This window comes from Gigantopelta aegis, chromosome 9, assembly GCF_016097555.1.
Source record: "Gigantopelta aegis isolate Gae_Host chromosome 9, Gae_host_genome, whole genome shotgun sequence".
NCBI classification, from domain to species: Eukaryota; Metazoa; Mollusca; class Gastropoda; order Neomphalida; family Peltospiridae; genus Gigantopelta; species Gigantopelta aegis.
This window is the reverse complement of record NC_054707.1, coordinates 20,442,371-20,462,145: the sequence shown is the minus strand read 5'-3', so window position 1 is coordinate 20,462,145 and position 19,775 is coordinate 20,442,371. Positions and strand designations below refer to the sequence as shown.

General features: G+C 35.7%; 1 protein-coding gene across 1 annotated transcript; it reads right to left on the bottom strand.

Annotated features, from left to right (window-relative positions):
• Positions 1 to 1,222: 1,222 nt before the first annotated feature.
• On the bottom strand, positions 1,223 to 19,775 carry LOC121380450 (reticulophagy regulator 3-like). Its single transcript, XM_041509267.1, has 6 exons — positions 19,751 to 19,775; positions 18,393 to 18,519; positions 15,914 to 15,998; positions 9,825 to 9,953; positions 6,509 to 6,715; positions 1,223 to 5,122 (listed from the first exon to the last, which is right to left on the bottom strand). Exons 4-6 carry the CDS (start codon positions 9,949 to 9,951, stop codon positions 4,584 to 4,586), a joined length of 873 nt encoding a protein of 290 aa, XP_041365201.1. The 5' UTR covers positions 9,952 to 9,953; positions 15,914 to 15,998; positions 18,393 to 18,519; positions 19,751 to 19,775; the 3' UTR covers positions 1,223 to 4,583.

The window sequence follows — 19,775 nt, the reverse complement described above, 5'->3', positions numbered from 1 at the left end:
CTGAACTACAATGTACATATATGGCAATTTGAATCTTACTCGTTAATTTTTTTTAATAAACACTTGGAAACGTATATATACTGATGGAAAGAAATAAGGGAACACAATAAGGGAACACATCAAATTGTAGACCAAATTTAATTTACTACTAACATAGTAATATCTGCATTTCATACCAAGTTGTAATGTGGGATTGAATGTCTGTAGTACTGAATGTGCTGCCTATGTATGTTCCCAGTCAACTTCTGACAATATGAACTGATTTTTGATGCATTCATTATTTCTTGTTGCTATCTGTGTGATCCCTTATTTCTTTCCATCAGTATATCAACCAATGTCGATTTCTCATACTTAATGTTGATGTTTACAGAAGTAAATTTATCTAAAGATATGACAGCATCAATATACATTAATAAACACGTTACAGTTACAGACCCAGACCTGAAAATACATCGGACATGGTGTTTTTGACACACTCACCAGACCCAGACCCAGACCCAGACCCAGACCCAGACCTGAAAATACATCGGACATGGTGTCTTTGTCACACTCACCAGACCCAGACCCAGACCCAGACCCAGACCCAGACCTGAAAATACATCGGACATGGTGTTTTTGACACACTCACCAGACCCAGACCCAGACCCAGACCCAGACCTGAAAATACACCGGACATGGTGTTTTTGACACACTCACCAGACCCAGACCCAGACCCAGACCCAGACCCAGACCTGAAAATACATCGGACATGGTGTTTTTGACACACTCACCAGACCCAGACCCAGACCCAGACCCAGACCCAGACCCAGACCCAGCTTCGATGTGGTTTGGGCCTTAGACTTTTGTGGTAGCAGAATGTTTTCTTCCTCAAAATGACCCGTTAAGTTGATTAACTTTTTTTTCCAGTCAGGCAACTGAATGGCATACTCAGTTCAGTGGATACCAGCCAGAAAATAAATCACCAATATTGTCGTAAGCTGATATCCATACCAAGGCTTCTAGAATTTTTATAAAATCCACTAGCTATGGGATCAGTGATTTTAAATATTTACTAGCCACAATTAAAAATTCACTAGCCCTGCTTTACTTTAAATAAGTTAATACAATTTTACTAATAGTAATAATGTCACCTAAAGAGGGAGATAGAGCTTAAAAACACTAAGATTGGGGGATGGGGGTGAGGGCATGATATTTATATTTACAAAACATACTTAAATGCAGCATTTAACAACTTTTTTTTTCACTAGCCGTCGGGCATGGCAATAGTAGTTATTTACTAGCCCAACATTGACTATCACTAGCCATGGGATTGGAGCTATCATAATCTAGAAGCCCTGCTTATAAACTTAAGGACCAAAAAACCCAGAAACGATGTCTTATTGTGTGACTTATTACTGGAAGTTTCTTAAAAAAATAAATTGTCTTTTAACTTGCAATCTTTTATTTAGAGTGATGGAAACTTTTCATCTGTACTGAATTAAAAACTTAAAAAACTTAACAAACATATTTTATAAAATTATGTTTGCCAGGCTGTTACTTATTTGTGTTCCTCTGCCATGTGATATGTACTGATTTATCCATTACATTTTTCTCATAATAATATACAAATATCAAACAACTATTGATACCATACTCCACAGACGATGCATGTTTCTACATGTATGCACATACAGACCTTGTGGAGCCATTTCAAAAGGAATATACTAACAGGAGTTAATTCCTTTTTGTCACTATCATCAAGAAGTAATAACATACTGCTTAGTCCAGTGTAACAAACTCATATGACATGTTTTTTTCTTAAATACATGTAGTGAAACAAAAATAACACATGACAAGTCATAATTAATTACTAGCACAAAAAAACCAAAGTAATTAACTGAATGGTTTCTGTTGCAAAATTTTACATGACTATTACAAAACAGCAAGTGTGGTTCGGGGTTATTGATAGCATAAACCAAATTAATATTGTGACATATTTTTCTTTCTCACATTTTTACACACACCTGTGTGAATGTTTGCAACATAAATTTCACAAGCAATCATTAGTATCTGCGATGAATATATGTGCATATAAATAATATATGTGCATATAAATAATATATGTGCATATAAATATTGTGACGGGGGTGGATGTGGACAATGCAAACTTTATACACACACATTTCCCCAACCCTGCTTTACAGTATAAATTTACAACACAGGAATCCCATCTGGCTATTCAAGTGTACCACAAATTGAAATTTATTACCTGATTATATTTATTTAGTTATTTTCTGTATTATTAATATCAATGATATTGCACTAACGTGACACAGAATTGCTATAATTGCCTGTGTAATATTTAATATATAATTGGCGATAAATTAGTAAATAATTCACTGTATGCTGAAACATTTTAATAAATCATAATTTCTATTTATTGTAACAGCACCTTTTTCAGCCTTTTGAATGATGCTGCACAAAAGATTCGAAAATGCAAAATAACAGATGTTGTCAATGAGATTTTAATACATATTAAATTTACTTAATACATGTATTTAAGGGTTTTCATATTTATTCTTTAGATACTGTATTTGCTAATATTGGTAATTGTTTTCTACAATGACACATATGTAGTTCTATCTTTACACATTTCATTTCAGATTAACAACAAATTTAGAAGTTATTTGTGAACACAGCAAAAAAAAATTAAATAAAAATTCAGGAAGTGATTATTACAACAAATATGTTAGTTAAAATTTGAAAAATACTGCCTGATTTTATTAAAATTTTCAATCACAAAAAAATTTAATATCAATGGACAGGATTCGAAGAATATTTAAGATACATATAAAAAATATACTTGAATAATAAAGAAATAAATGCACTGATTTTATTAAGTTATGTGGTAGTGAGACGACATTCAAAATGTATTAAAGAAGCGTAACTCTAAAATAATTTAGATAACTAGTAGTGAAACTCCACAGTCTCACGTATCCACAGTTATAGTAACCTGAAATGAACCTACAGATTATTAATATTATTCAACAAAAACTACCCATGCTACGCCACCGAGTGTATGTTGATGGCGGAAAATATAGATGAAAAAGCTATTTCAAGGTTACACATATCTTGTAGAAAAATAAGGGGCAGAATATGGACACTAATTGTTCCCATCCAATGCAGCATAAAACAATAAGCAACTGATATTAAATATAATAACTAAAACGTGTGTAAAATAAAACTTATAAAGTGCAATAATTAACATAGCTTAAATATAGTTAAAAACAGCTAAAAGAAATCACTTTGTTAATGTTAGTTAATTTAAAAAAAAAAAATTTTAAATGTGTAATAATAATAAAAATAACATACACTGTCAGGTATTCTATTTACAATATTATATCTATAGAATCTGTTCTAATTTACCCAATGTTTACTAGTACACCACTAAATGAATCATCATGGTGAACTGCAGTAATGAACTGTAGCATATGTAAGAAAGCTAAAAAATAAAACGTTTAGTCATAAAATTACAATATACTAACTGTGAAGGAATCACAATTATTAGATCCTAATCAAATCACAATAACATATGTTTTATAAATCACCCCATGAAATGATTTGTAGTTTAATTTTGAAGATTACATATTAAAGCAGCTGTAATTAAAAAGAAAAAAAATTATTATTAAAAAAAAAGTAGCTGTAATTTAACAGAATCATTTATTTTTATTGTTACTGTTAACCTTAGAATCCCCCAAAACTCAAGACAAAACAAATCACGGAGCTCGTGTCATTTTACATATTATAGATGGGGTACGTGGTGAAAGGAACATTATATTTTGATTTAAGAAAAATACTACATTGTGTACATATGAAATCTTAAAAATTTATATTTTCACTGGATTGTTTCTTTTGTAAAAAAAAAAATATCTATATTTCACACAAAAATAAATAGTCAGAATATCTGAATGATATAAATATTTATATTAGGACCTGAAAAAATGTGTGCCTTTCTGCTCGATGTATCTCAACCTTTTTGCTGCCAATACCAGCTGGCTTCCTTCTTAAACTGACGTCTTTAAGACTCCATCCATTTTCATCCATTATATTTGTCTTGGTTTCTCTTTCCACTAATCTGAGCAGTGTTTCCAAACCTGTTTGTAGTCAAGTACCTGTTGACTTCCTTCCTAAACTGATGCCTTTATGATTCCAACCATGTTTGTCTTATTATAGTCCTCTACATTTGTCTTTCATTTAATCCCACATGGACCAGCGAAAACACTTCTAGAAATATTAACATCAGTCTACTGATCAGAGATTTCAAAACAATGCTTTTAACTATCTTACAAATTAGACATCATCCCTGACATCTAACCGCAATACACAATTATGTTTCAATCAGTCTAACTGCTTGAATCTCCTGGATCAAAATTTGTGTAAAAAATTTAAATCTTTTTTCTATTTCTGCTTGAGCTCCAACACTTTCATCCTCTTCCTCAACGTCAGTCTACTGATCTGAGATTTAAAAACAATGCTTTTAACTGTCTTACAAATTAGACATCTTCATCGACATCTAACTGCAATAAAAAAATGTTTCTATCAACCTAACTGCTTGAATCTCCACGATCAAAATCTTCTAAAAAATCAAAATCTTTTTCTATTTCTGCTTCAGCCCCGACCGTTTCATCCTCTTCCTCGATGGTGTCCTCCAACTCCTGATCCAGCAGGTCTAGCGACTCGCCTCTCTCAGTCTTCGTGTACGTGATGCGAGAGTGCGCCCCAATCCGCCGGCTGGACGAGGCCGGCGATGAGAGGTCGCCCATGTTGGTGACTCGATGCAAGGCCGACTGCATCATGGAGGTCAGCGTCTGACTAACGAGATTGCTCGTCAGATTCGACAGTGCGTTAGAATGTGAGGGACTCTCTCCTCCCTGGATTTCCGATATTTCGGGGAAGGCCAGGTCCTTGGAGAGGGTGTCCTCGTCGTCCGAGTCGGAGTAATCGGACCCGTCGATGAAGTGCGAAGGAGTGTAATTCATCCTGCTTGACTTGGTTTCGGGTTCATCCATGTCATCATCAGTCTGGTCCAGGTCATCGTACGATGGCATTCTGTCAATAGGCAAGTTGAAGTTGGTCATTTCCTCTGAAAGATAGAAAATGTACTGAAATTATTTATCAGTCCTTATGGTTTGACATGAGCTATTGCTCTTGCTTGAGTGATCTCTTTGCAAACAATTTCGCGTAGGGAAAAAAACACCTTGTTACATGCCGATATCCAGGGCTTCTAGATTATGGTTACCCCACTCCCATGGCTACTGATATTCAATGTTGGGCTAGTAAATAACTACCACTGCCATGCCTGATGGCTACTGGAAAAAAAAGGTCAAATGTTGCAGTTAAAAAGTCTGTTTGGTACAGTAATTGACGCCATATAACCGTAAATAAAATGTGCTGAGTATGTCGTTAAATAAAACATTTCTTTCTTTATTTTTGTTTTGTAAAGATGAATATCCTGCCAGCGCTCCAACCCCTCAATGCTGGTGTTTTTAAGCTATCTCCCTCTTTAGGTGGCGTATATGATTATTACTATTATTTAGTAAAATTGTATTAACTTAAAGTAAAGTAGGGCTATTGAATTTTTAATTGTGGCTAGTAAAATTTAAAAATCACTGATCCCATGGCTAGTGAATTTCCTAAAAATTCTAGAAGCCCTGTGATATCATTATTTTATTTACTCAAAAGTACTGTAAATTTGGCGGAGAGCAGCAATTACTCTGCTACATAATTCCTAGAGAATGGCCGCAGTGAGCCGTTTACTGCTCATCATCGTATTTTAAAATATAAACATAGTATTTGATAAGCCTGTCAAAAGTAGGTCGTGATGACCTCATTATGGTAGCCAACACACCGAAATCCCAAGTTGTACTGTCATGCAAGGTTTGATGATCCTATATAAATTGGTAAAAAAAAATATTTTCTGGAAACAAAATGTTTATGCATGAACATACAGATGGACAGACTATGCTATAGCATAATACAACCTGTGGGTTAGTGGTTAGTGAGAGAGAAGTTGGTGTAGTGGCCTTACACCTACCCACCAAGTCACTAAATTTGCTCTGCATGGGAGCCAGTGCCGGGATATGAACCCAGTATCTACCAGCCTCAAGTCCGATGGTTTAACCACTATACCACATTTTTCTGGGGCGGGATTTAGCTCAGTCGGTTGAGTGCTCACTTGAGGTGCTTGCGTTGCAGGATTGAACCACCTCAGTAGATCTGTTTGACTGATTGGTTTTTTCTCATTCCAACAAGTGCCCCATAACTGGTCAAAGGCTGTGGTATGTCTTTTCCTGTCTATGGCTAAGTGCATATCCCTTGCTGCATTAACAAATGTTTGACATCCAACAGCCAATGATTAATATAACAATGTGCTCTAGTGATGTTGTTAAACAAAACAAACTTTACATTTTTCTGCTTCCTACTAGGTAATTGCTTAATACAGATGCTTTGACTGATACAAAAAGATTACCACTGTCACTGTTTTCCAGTGATGGCTGGTTCGACGCTCCTGGTGTGGGAAGAGAGGGTGTCCCACTCTCGTCCTCGCTGTCTGTGATTGCCCGAGCCAGCAGCGCGATTGTCTCGGGATTCATAGACGGACAGAAGTCATCGTCATCATCCATGGAAACCCTAGACGCTGTAACTTCATCATCTGACCTTGCCCTCCGCGTCAGTACTGAAAGAAATGCATTCAACTCTTAAACATCCTTTCTAAATATTAATATCACTTCTAATATGACATAAACTATTGACCAGTACCAAACACTGTAATTAAGAAAATGTCTATGACAAAAAACATGTCGTGGAGAACTAAAAACTCCATGGCATGCAACTCTTAAAATCTCCTTTCTACATGTTAAAGTCACCCCAATATGACATAAACTATTGACAAGTACCAACCCCTGCAATTAAGAAAATCGTCTACAGAAATAAACATGCCATGGTTAAACAAAATTCAATATACCAGTAGACAACAGCAAAAAAAGTGCCATAAAGAATTGAAAATCCATGGTAATCTCCATGGCATTATACTGATTGCCAAGAACAATTGTAGGGGAAGCAGTATTACCATTGGGATAAGAGAATGGGTCTTCAAAGTAGACACCGTATACAAATGATAATAATTGTAGTCTACACTTTGGGTATTCATCTTAATAGACAAATGATTTTGCCTCCAACAGATTCCACTGAGAGACAGCTATGAAGCTAGACGTGTCGATGTGCGCTCTGAACTTGCCCCCCCACCTCCCCCCGGGGGGACTTATGCCAAGCTTTGGAATGATGTTGGAGTTCCGCGTTGCGTATACCGGGTCGCGGGCGACCGTGACTTTGGTGTACGGGGACGCGGACTCCAATAAGAAGAGGAGAGGAAGAGGAGGACGGAGGAAGGAACGCGCTGCAGGGGCGGCTCAGGGGGAACCAAAGCTGGTGGCTGAACCGCCAGTGGCAGTTCTGTCTGCGTCGCCGCCCCCCGCTTCACCACCGAAGAGGAATAAGACGCCACCGGCGGAATCGACCACGGAGGTGACGAGCGACCTGTTGGACACTGCTATGGCCCAGTCACCGCCGCCTCGATACACTTCCACTCCAGCACCTCCGGTGAAGCGGTCGACTATACAGACTGCTCCCGTTGAGAAGTGCCCTCAGGGGATTAAAAATCCCATCGCCCAAAGCCCATGCCAAGCGGAATTTTCATGTCGGGCAAGTAATTATGTTAACTGCATATGCCCGATGACAAGTGACTAATGTAATAGCTAAAACATATTTTCAATCTGTTACAAATCTCCATAAATCCTTTGGAAAGAGTTCCGATCGTTCGAGCATTTGCACAGCCTTGAGAACTAACCTAACCCTAAATGCTGGAACAATCGGAACTCTTGCCAATGCGTTAACACACCAAAACGGAAAACAATGTGTTGAAAAGTTCGATAACAACTGATGTAAGTGATGTAACCTATTGCAAAAAATCTTTATTTGTGTAATTAAGCCAATTACTTTTAAGATTATTACATTATTGAGCACTGTATTAAATTAAGTACTGTCAGTAACAGAATTAGTTACCTTAAGAAGTATGGGCAAGTGAAAAAATATATGGGGCAAGTGAATATCTGATTAGCACTTGCCCTGTGGCAAGTAATTTTTTTGAACATTTTTGAACCTCTGGCCCTGCTGTTGTTGAGGCGACGGCGGCCGTCAAGAGGAAAGCAACATCTCCTGCAAGCCAGCCTGTCCGACAGATGACACCCCCGGAGGAGGACGTAGATACCTGGCAAATGGCCTTGGGGAAACTTAAGGCTCAGTACTGGGAATACGTCCAGGGCGACACGACTGATACGGTGAAGCTGAGGGGCCGGTTTTGCAACTAGGATTGGAGACTGCTGCCAGACAGGAGCCACTTCGAGCTCCACAACATTCGGCTCCACAGCTCAGCGACGGGACTCATCGTGACGCACCGGCGCCAGCAGACCAACCGACACTCCTCTACGAGATGGACAGTTCAACAATCCACAGGATCGTCAAGATGATTTGTGGTGCCAGTTACTGCGTGGTCATCAGAGATCTGCTCTCTAAGAAGCAACTCATCCCATCGCTGACTGCAACTCCAGACATCAGCTCGCCGTAGTCGCCAACCTCTCCCCTAACGGCCTTAACGAGGCCACTCGCGTGGACATATAGATCGGACTTTAAACTTTTAGATCTTCGTTCAAAATGTTATGTCGAAATTACTTTTTTTTAAATATATTATTAAATGGTCCGATCCTCTCTTCTTTCTCTTATTTATTTTTGGACTGTCCTTTGCTCCAAATTATATAAATATTTGGCCGAGCAGTCAATTCATTTTATTTTTGGCTTGTAATTTTTTTTTTCTAATCCTACTAATTTCTTTTACTAATTGCTAATTTCAAAATTCTGTCCATTTACCCCCCCCCCCCCCCCCCCCCCCCCCCCCCCCATTAAACTAGTTATCTATCTAATTTCTTTTTGACCGTCCAATCTAATCTAGTCACCAAATTTAATGAGTAGATTTTATTTTTATTAATTATATTAGAGATTTTAAAGGCCCACTATTTAATTTTTGGATGTAAATTTCAAAATTGTCCTCTTAATTTTTTCTGTCCAGGAGCAAGTCACTGGCTATCCAGAGACAGGCCCCAGGACGGACATGTTCGAAACTCTAGTGGTATATGAGCATGTAAAAATTATCCACACTTGCACTCTAACAGTAACTACTGCTGTCAACAGCATAAACTTTTGAATAATAAATTAGCTTTTTGTTGCAGTAAGTACTGGAATATGAACTGAAAAACTACTGCTTTTGAATATGTGCTGTATCTACTGCTGATGCCAGTGAAAAAAAACCATCAGCTGCTTGAGGTGGTAATCGAGCCACATGAACCCAGGCTCCATTCTCAGATAGGAAGGAAGGAAGGAAATGTTTTATTTAACGACACACTCAACACATTTTATTTACGGTTATATGGCTTCGGACATACCACACAGATATTGAGAGAGGAAACCTGCTACCGCCATGCAATGGGCTACTCTTTCCGATTAGCAGCAAGGGATCTTTTATATGCACCATCCCATAGACAGGATAGCACATACCACGGCCTTTGATGTACCAGTCGTGGTGCACTGGCTGGAGCAAAAAATAGCCCAATGGGCCCACTGACGGGGATCAATCTCAAACTGACTGCACATCAAGCGAGCACTTTACCACTGAGCTATGTCTCGAACCTCTCAGATAGGCTTTCTTCATTAAACAAAACAAACTTTAATTGTACCTGGCATAGCCTTGTTCATCTGCTGTTTGAGGTGGTAGTCGAGCCACATGAACCCAGGCTCCATTTTCAGATAGGCTTTCTTCAGCAGGTTGTGATAGATCACACCCGGCCACAGCATAATGCTCATCACTGAAATACAGAAGCATGATTTTACTGTATCTTATAGCACAATTACAACATGCAGCACTATACCTACTAAAGCACAAAATACCACACTGCTAAACCATGCAGTGCTATACTACTATAGCACAAAACACCACACTGCTAAAACATGCAGTGCTATACTACTATGGCACATAACACTACAATGCTAAAACATACAGCACTATACTACTAAAGCACATACACATGTAACACTACACTGCTAAAACATGTAGAACTTTACTATTATAGCACATAACACTACAATGCTAAAACATACAGCACTATACTACTACAGCACATAACACTATACTGCTAAACCATACAGCACTATACTACTACAGCACATAACACTATACTGCTAAAACATACAGCACTATACTACTACAGCACATAACACTATACTGCTAAACCATACAGCACTATACTACTATATAGCGCATAACATTACAATGCTAAAACATACAGCACTATACTACTACAGCACATAACACTATACTGCTAAAACATACAGCACTACACTACTATATAGCACATAACATTATACTGCTAAAACATACAGCACTATACTACTACAGCGCATAACACTATACTGCTAAAACATACAGCACTATACTACTACAGCGCATAACACTATACTGCTAAAACATACAGCACTTTACTACTACAGCGCATAACACTATACTGCTAAAACATACAGCACTATACTACTACAGCGCATAACACTATACTGCTAAAACATACAGCACTATACTACTACAGCGCATAACACTATACTGCTAAAACATACAGCACTTTACTACTACAGCGCATAACACTATACTGCTAAAACATACAGCACTATACTACTACAGCGCATAACACTATACTGCTAAAACTACAGCACTATACTACTACAGCGCATAACACTATACTGCTAAAACATACAGCACTTTATACTACAGCGCATAACACTATACTGCTAAAACATACAGCACTATACTACTACAGCGCATAACACTATACTGCTAAAACATACAGCACTATACTACTACAGCGCATAACACTATACTGCTAAAACATACAGCACTTTACTACTACAGCGCATAACACTATACTGCTAAAACATACAGCACTATACTACTACAGCGCATAACACTATACTGCTAAAACATACAGCACTATACTACTACAGCGCATAACACTATACTGCTAAAACATACAGCACTATACTACTACAGCGCATAACACTATACTGCTAAAACATACAGCACTATACTACTATATAGCGCATAACACTATACTGCTAAAACATACAGCACTATACTACTACAGCGCATAACACTATACTGCTAAAACATACAGCACTATACTACTACAGCGCATAACACTATACTGCTAAAACATACAGCACTATACTACTACAGCACATAAAATTATACTGCTAAAACATACAGCACTATACTACTATATAGCACATAACATTATACTGCTAAAACATACAGCACTATACTACTACAACACATACACTGCACTATGCTACTGGTACTAGACAACACATAGGCCACACTCCTAAAACATACACCACTATGAGAACATACTGCACTATCCTACTAAAATGTACAGAACTACACTACCACAATATATAGCCTATGCCATAATAATAATAATAATAACAGTAAAAAGCACTATGCTACTACAGCATATAGCACTACACTTCTACAACATATAGCACTACACTACTACAACATATAGCACTACACTACTACAACATATAGTACTACGCTACTGCAACATACAACACTACGCTACTGCAACATACAGCACTATACATGTACCACTATAACATACAGTACCCAAGTAGCACCATTCTATTACATGTGACACTATACTACAACATACAGCACTATACTGCTACAACATATAACAAGTACATGTACACCACTACAACATATAACACTCTATCACTGCTATAAATAATACTAAGCTACTACAACATGTACCACAAAACTACAACACAATGTAACACTATGCTACCAAAACATAGAGTACTACACTGCTGCTGCTACCACAACACATAATAGTACAGGCATCGAAATAAGTCAAGATCGATTGTTCAGGTTAGCAGGATGTTACCATATGTCAAGAAAGTCGAGAACGCTACTTTGATCTCCAGAAAATCTTATTAAGCAAAAACACACACCTAAATGTTGACAAATTGTGTTACTGAAGTATAAAGTACACATACACCTATCAGTAAAAGTTAAAGTTTGTTTTGTTTAACGATACCACTAGAGCACATTGATTAATTAATCATTGGCTATTGGATGCTGACTTGTAGTCATCAGAGGAAATCCGAATACATTTTTCCATTAGCAGCAAGAGATCATTTATATGCACTTTCCCACAGATAGGAAAGTACATACCACGACCTTTGACCAGTTGTGGTGCATTGGGTTGGAATGAGAAAAAAACCCAGTCAGTTGAATGGATCTACTGAGCTGGTTTGATCCTGTGACACAAGCAACTTAGTCGAGTACTGCACCGACCGAGTTAAATCCTGCCCCCTTTTTAAGCAAAAAACACTAAGCTAAATGTTGACAAATTGTGTTATTGAGGTACATGTGTATAACGTGTATACAAGTATCAATAAATGAGAACAATTATACAATAACAAAGTACCAGTGTGTCTGTGAAGGAATTTAATAATAATGTACATATGTTTATATAAATGTGTCATACCCTCTAGGTTACCATGGCCCATCATTTGTTGAAGCTATATCTTAGTGCCAACGTTAGCTATGATGTCACTATGATGGCTTTATGATTTCATAGCGCATAGTTTGTGGACACATACAGTGGTGTAGCGTGGGCGGTTGCCCTGGGCGCAAAATTCTGGACTGGTGGGAGTGACTTGGGGTCCACTGGTTACGGGGTGCAATACTTGCCTTGCCCCGGGTGCTGGCAACCCTCGCTACGCCAGTGGACACATAAAATGTATATGAATTTGCAAACATTGTGTGCTTATTTCGATGCCTGATAGTACTATGTTACTGAAAGACATTTACTACTCTACTGTAACATACCTGTGAATGGCACTGTATGATATAAAGAAAGAGCCATAATATAAACTACCAAAATGAACATTATGATATAATGAACCCATCACAATATATTATAAAGCATCATTAAGTTAGGTACCACAACGTCTGATATTGTCAAGCTGTACAGTGGAAGAGATCATTCAGCCACAATGTAAATCATTAAAGTACCATTAAAATGTATTACTGAACAATGGATCATCTACCACAATGTAAATCATTAAAGTACCATTAAAATGTATTACTGAACAATGGATCATCTACCACAATGTAAATCATTAAAGTACCATTAAAATGTATTATTATTATTGAACAATGGATCATTTCAAATCATCTACCACAATGTTTGAATTAACTTTTCAAATTATGACAATGCATGTAACAGAACAATGTTTAATTGAAGTTTAATTATATAACTATTACAATGAATTATTATGACTACCATAATTACATTTATATACAGTTGTGGTACATGTCATCATATAATAATTATCCTCAACATGGTAGTTCAATAATGCTACATGTATATGCTAACATAATGGTGTTTACATAATTATTTGTTATAAGAATAGGCATGAACAAATGTTGACCAACAACTCTTGCTGCTCTTGATCTGTCCCGGACCAGACCACTGGCTATCTAGAGGCCGAGGCCGGGATGGACATGCTCGAAACCTTAGTGGTATAGGGAGATGTTAAAAAGGTACTCTCTTTCTCTCTCTGCACTTGAGAGGTAAGGTTTCAAAAGTGCAGTTATACACATTTACTGCACACTTTTGTCAATGGGAAAACAACCCAAGCGTGGTACAGTAATTATCATCGTCATGGCAATTCAATATTACTACACAGGGATTGAAATTGGCTGAAATTCCAGGTCATTCGGTCTAGCAAACTTCAAATTATGCCAGGCCCAAATCAAAACCTGCCAGACTAACATGATTACATATTATAATTATAATAAAAAGATTAATAAAAAAGGACAAACAAACAAATAAAATGTCAACAAATGATGTCTAATAATAAAACTGCAATATAACTTCTTTTTTTAAATAAAATAGACAAAGATTTAAGAAAAGCAACTCACTGATATTTATACTAATTATGGTAATACATGGTATGTTTAAGTTATAAATATATAACATTCACCAATGTGCTCGTTTAATTGAAGATGTTTTAATTACAAACGGTCCCGTTGGACTATTTCTCGTTCCAACCAGTACACCACGATTAGTATATCACAGGCTAGGATACATGCCATCCTGTCTGTGGGATGGTGCATATAAAAGACCCCTTGCTACTAATGAAAAAATGTAGCTGGATTCCTCTCTAAGACTATCCGTAAAAATTACCAAATGTTTGACATCCAATAGCTGATGAGTAATACATTAATGTGCTTTAGTGGTGTCGTTAAACAAAACAAACTTTAACATAAAATACAAACAAGATTTTTAGTGTTGCACCAAACCTATTGCCTGTGAAGTTGTTGAAAGTACTATTAACCCATGGCTGTAGGGGCCGGGAAAGGTCTGTGCCCACCTCCATCCCCCATGGGAGGCTCACAGCATTTACTTTTTCAACTTTATCATTCTATAATTGTTAATTTAATAATAATTATGGTCTGTATTTACAAAGCCTGTTTATGTCTTACATGCGTGTAACTACATACATTTACAATGCCTAAATATCTGCATTTATGGAAAAACAGGCTTCCACTGTAGTGTGTGCTCTATCCAACAACTTTTCATGTCGATCATATGGCCTTGGAAACTTCATAATCATAGAGAAACAAAAATAGCACTTTAATTAGCATTGGCACAAAATGACAATCACGGCTAAGCGCTAGCTTGCTGTTGATACATGAATTGGCATCTCGGTTATACGAATACATGTAGCGCTACTTGGTTCTAAAACAAGATTTGCTAAAATAACCACAACAATAATGTCATTTATAGCATATGTCAAATATATTCATTTTTATTTATAAAAATATATTCTTTGTTATTTACACATTACTATTCATTATTTATTCATATATGAATAATGTTGAGATCTCATCCACAAACAAATAAAAACTAGAATTTCATGAAAGTTACATAACGTGTTTTATATCGGAACACATCGCATTTTTTCATGAAGTCAAAGTTAAACTCAAAATACTTAGGCCAATTATTTTAACATCTCGGCCAATAACTCTGTTTTTGTATTATACAAGCAGCAACGGTAATGCCCGATAATAAGGACTTCCAAGGGTGATTTGTAAATAATGTTTGACACCAGTGTTTTGTTAAAAATAACCAAGAGAAACATGATTCTAATAAATGCCATGGTTGTTTATAATCATTTACTTCTGTGGTGGAATCAGTTTGACAACTATTTTGATGTAGATCTATATATATTTTACTTAAAACTATTATAGAAGTGTTTACAACTTAAAATAATTGCTGGTCCTATAGGACGGCAGGCCTCAAAAATCTCCCAGTCTATGGTGATGTTGGTTAGCAACAACCGGTCGGGGCGGCAACATTTCAATCCCTGCTATATGTTATCATTGTATTTACATGTATTGATAGTGAAAGTTAAATAACACTCTTTTTAACAAGCCCAGTTTATAACAGTCTATTTGAATAAGTTTTAGTTTTCACTCATTTTAATTAGCCCACAGGTACAATAACCAGTGATGGCTTACTTTCTTAATGTTAATTTCATACCCTGTCCAATAAAGTACCACAATGAATTTCACCAAACTATCACAATGTATGAATTCACAAACTCCAGCAATATTACCAGACCATTGCAACACAGAGAGAAATATTTGTTTAACCATTTTGTTGACACTGCAAACAGTAATCTGTGTTTTGAGGATACTCACCAAACACATAAGATAACACGATGTCCGACACATATTGAGCAAACAGTAACAGGCACAGGAAGAATACTGCACTGCAGATATTAAACTGAAACACAAAAGCCATCATATGAATAATACTGAACATTATACATATTACATAATATTTATCATATAATATCTTACATTTTCAGTTTAATCAAAGTATGTGATATTTTTCAGATCACATTCTTTAAGAATTTAATAACTTTGCAAATTAGATGTAAATTAGTCGAGGTCTCGGCACTAGGTTTATTGCCATTTAAGCAAACGTACTTGGGTGACACTCCATGATTGACCTATGCATTCATAGTCATCAAATAAAAACATTTCAATGGCAATTTGACACTGAAAGCTGTCCAGTGTTCAGAAAACAAAAAAACGTTAGGCATAACTTTATTTTGATGTAAGGACATCCAAAATGACGTCATTCGAGTTTGACGTCATTTCCATTCAAACATACACAGTGCCACATATTTTTACATCATTTGAATATCTAGTAATGGCGGACTGGAATTAAAGTTGCGTGTACAGTTTACAAAAACACGTTGTATTAAGCTTGAGATTATATGATAAAGAGATTATTACCCTCGTGTATTTCAGTATCGTCAATATCATATATTAGGAATAAAAATAATGTATTATGCTCGCCAGAGGCTCACATAATACAATTTTTATTTCTAATATATGATATTGACGATACCGAAAAACACTCTGGTAATAACCTCTATTTATCATCACGGATTGATGAAAGTATAAAATGCAAGGTTTGCCGAGAATATTTTTTATACTTTTATCAACGAGTACTGATAAATTATGATATCACAAGACACGGGCTGGGGGGTGTTATTCTTTTTATCATCCATTATCATTCTTTTCATTTGCAACAATTGTAAACAATACCAGAGGCTCGCATAATACAATTCTTATTCCTAATATATGATACTGACGATACCAAAAAACACTCTGATAATAACCTCTATATATTAAACTGAAAACACACGAGCCACCATATTAACAACATTATTACCCCAGCAGACACTCATAAAAGGGAAAATTAAAATCATAATTTCTCACTGTGATATGATCATAAATTGGTTTAACGTACATTACTTTTGGATGATTTGACGCCAACAAACCAATTACCTTGTCGGTACTAAATATGACATCATCACGATTTGGCATAGCACACACAATGACGTCACATAGTTTAAAGCGTTTGTGTTTACGTCTTTCTGGTTTCAGTGTTAAACTTGTAATAAAATGGTAATTTAATGCAATTCATTATATTTGAGTTTTTTACAGAATATATATACGGTAGTACATATATAAACTTTGGGTTTTGAAAATTATCTGTGAACCGTGAATAAAATACAAAGTTAAAGAAATACCAAGAACAGTGAAGTAGTTTACATCCTTTCTACATACATGGACGTGTAGGCTATATCGAAAATAAAGGCTTTTAAAAAAACCCAAATAGCTGGGGTAATAAATAGAGTAACTCGGTACCAGTTATTATCAAATTTATGTCCCTCATGAAATAATTTTCACTTGTCAAGAGCTTCACTGGTAACTCGTTTATTATCCTATATATATTAAGCTGTTAGTCATGACATACATATAATACACATGTATAAGACAAAAATCTGTGTAATTTCATTAAACAATGGTCTATTATATTTTAGGTGATGCATTGCATTGGGTTATGAAAATAAAATAAAAACATACACCAATTCAAAGATGCCTTTTAACCCTGCATTTATTTTCTGTTTGTAACACTGAATACATTCTTTAAATAAATATTTATAACAATAATTAGCCTCACTTGTGTCATGGTTAAAATAAAGTTTGTTTTGTTTAATGACACTACTAGAGCACATTGATTTATTAATCATCGGCTTTTGGATGTAAAACATATGGTCATTTTGGCACAGTCATAGAGAGGAAACCCGCTACATTTTTCCATTAGTATGAAGGGATCTTTTATATGCACCATCCCACAGACAGGATAGCACATACCACAGCCTTTAATATACAAGTCATGGTGCACTAGCTGGAACGACAAATAGCCCAATGGGCCCACCGATAGGGATCAGTGTTGTAGTTAAGCCATCGGACATAAGGCTGCTAGGTACTGGGTTTGCAGCTCAGTACCGGCTCCCACCCATAGCAAGCTTTAACAACTTAGTGGGTAGGTGTAAGACCACTACACCAACTTCTCTCTAACCAACCACTAACCCACTGTCTTGGATAGACAGCCCAGATAGCTGAGGTGTGCGCCCAGGACAGCATGCTTGAACCTTAACTGGATATAAGCACAAAAATAAGTTAAAATTAATTTGTAAATGAATAATTCATCAACAAAAAAAACTTCAATAATGTGGATTCGATCAGCAAGATCTACATGATAAATGTGTATTGAACACCTATTGACAAATATATAAATATTTAAGAAGTTACATACTTTTTTATAATTGTTCCTTCTAAGCAGACGACATTTATGACAGAATGAAAGAAAACTCTGCCAAATCTGTGCAAGAATATGGGCTATTTCTGGAACACTCAGTAACCTTGGGTGAACAGGAATCCATCTGTAAACACATGATAAATTTAAAATGTATCTAACCTTAGAGAACAATTTACTATCACATTGATAATATTAATGATAATTATAAGCTGCACTACAAAAGACATGACAAATTAATAGAACTCAAATGGAAAATATTAAAATAATAATAGTATTTGATAATGAAATTTATCCTGTAACTTATCCATGATATTCATGTCATAAACCCATGTGATAATTTTAGTGTATGAACCTGGTTAATAATGCTATGCAAATTTGCAAGGTCTCTATATAATGTGTTGCTGTGGATGGGTCATTTGCTTACATGCCAACAAAACCTGTGTACCCGAGGGTAACGTTTTGAAAGAATTAGTTAAAATGTGTGATGTCAAACTAATTTGTGCTAATCGTGATGACGTCATATTACCGATGGAGGTGACTTTAGTAGTGTGATTTACTAAAAATTGAATTAAAATGTTATTTTAGAAGTGTTATAGGGTAAATAGAATTCACTACTCGTGTTTTTTAATATGTAAAATATCAACCTCGTCTAGTTAATCGGTATTTGTCTGATTGGAAAATAAATCACCTTCATTGCTTTCCTTCTTCTTTTTTCATTATTTATTTATTTATTTATTATTGTTTTTTTGTTTTCTCTGTGTTTTGTTTTTCTCTCATGTATATACTTCTTTTTGAATATTTAATTTCTTGTATATTCTTGTAATAGTTGTAGTCGTAATTATTGTCATTATTGTATGTTATTAGGAGAGGGCTTCGTAAATTGGATAACTTGTGCCCAATCCATTTGTACATTATATGCAATAAAATATGTTTCAATCAATCTAGAACCTCAACAATACCGATTAACATAGACTCAGTTGATATTTTACATGTTAAAAAACACTTGTGACGAATCCTCTATATAATGATTAGGACAGAGTGTATAATTTGGAACATTCTCAAAGGAATGGGGAACATGATGAAATATTATGATATGTACTAATAAATATCCACTTTGCCCCATTGTTCTGAGAAGGGAAAAGTAATTTCTATTAGTGTTTGTAATGCAATAAACAACTATATGGGGTAAAAACATAAAATTAATTTTCAAATAATAATATATATATTTTTAATGAAATATAATTAGACAATAATATTGAGTTTAGAGTTGGTCAATAAATATTATTGTAGTGGGTTATGCTCCCAAATCCCCTAGATTGACTAATTCCAGTTACTAAACATAATACACAACTCACTCATCTGAATCTTCAGGAAACTGGG

Bases quoted from the DNA above. Each gene is read 5' to 3' on its own strand.
- LOC121380450 (XM_041509267.1), bottom strand. From the start codon at position 9,951: ATGAGCATTATGCTGTGGCCGGGTGTGATCTATCACAACCTGCTGAAG. The intron at 6,716-9,824 runs GTACAATTAAAG...CATTTCTTTCAG, and splicing joins GATGAACAAGGCTATGCCAG to TACTGACGCGGAGGGCAAGG. The intron at 5,123-6,508 runs GTAATCTTTTTG...TCTATCTTTCAG, and splicing joins ACTGGAAAACAGTGACAGTG to AGGAAATGACCAACTTCAAC.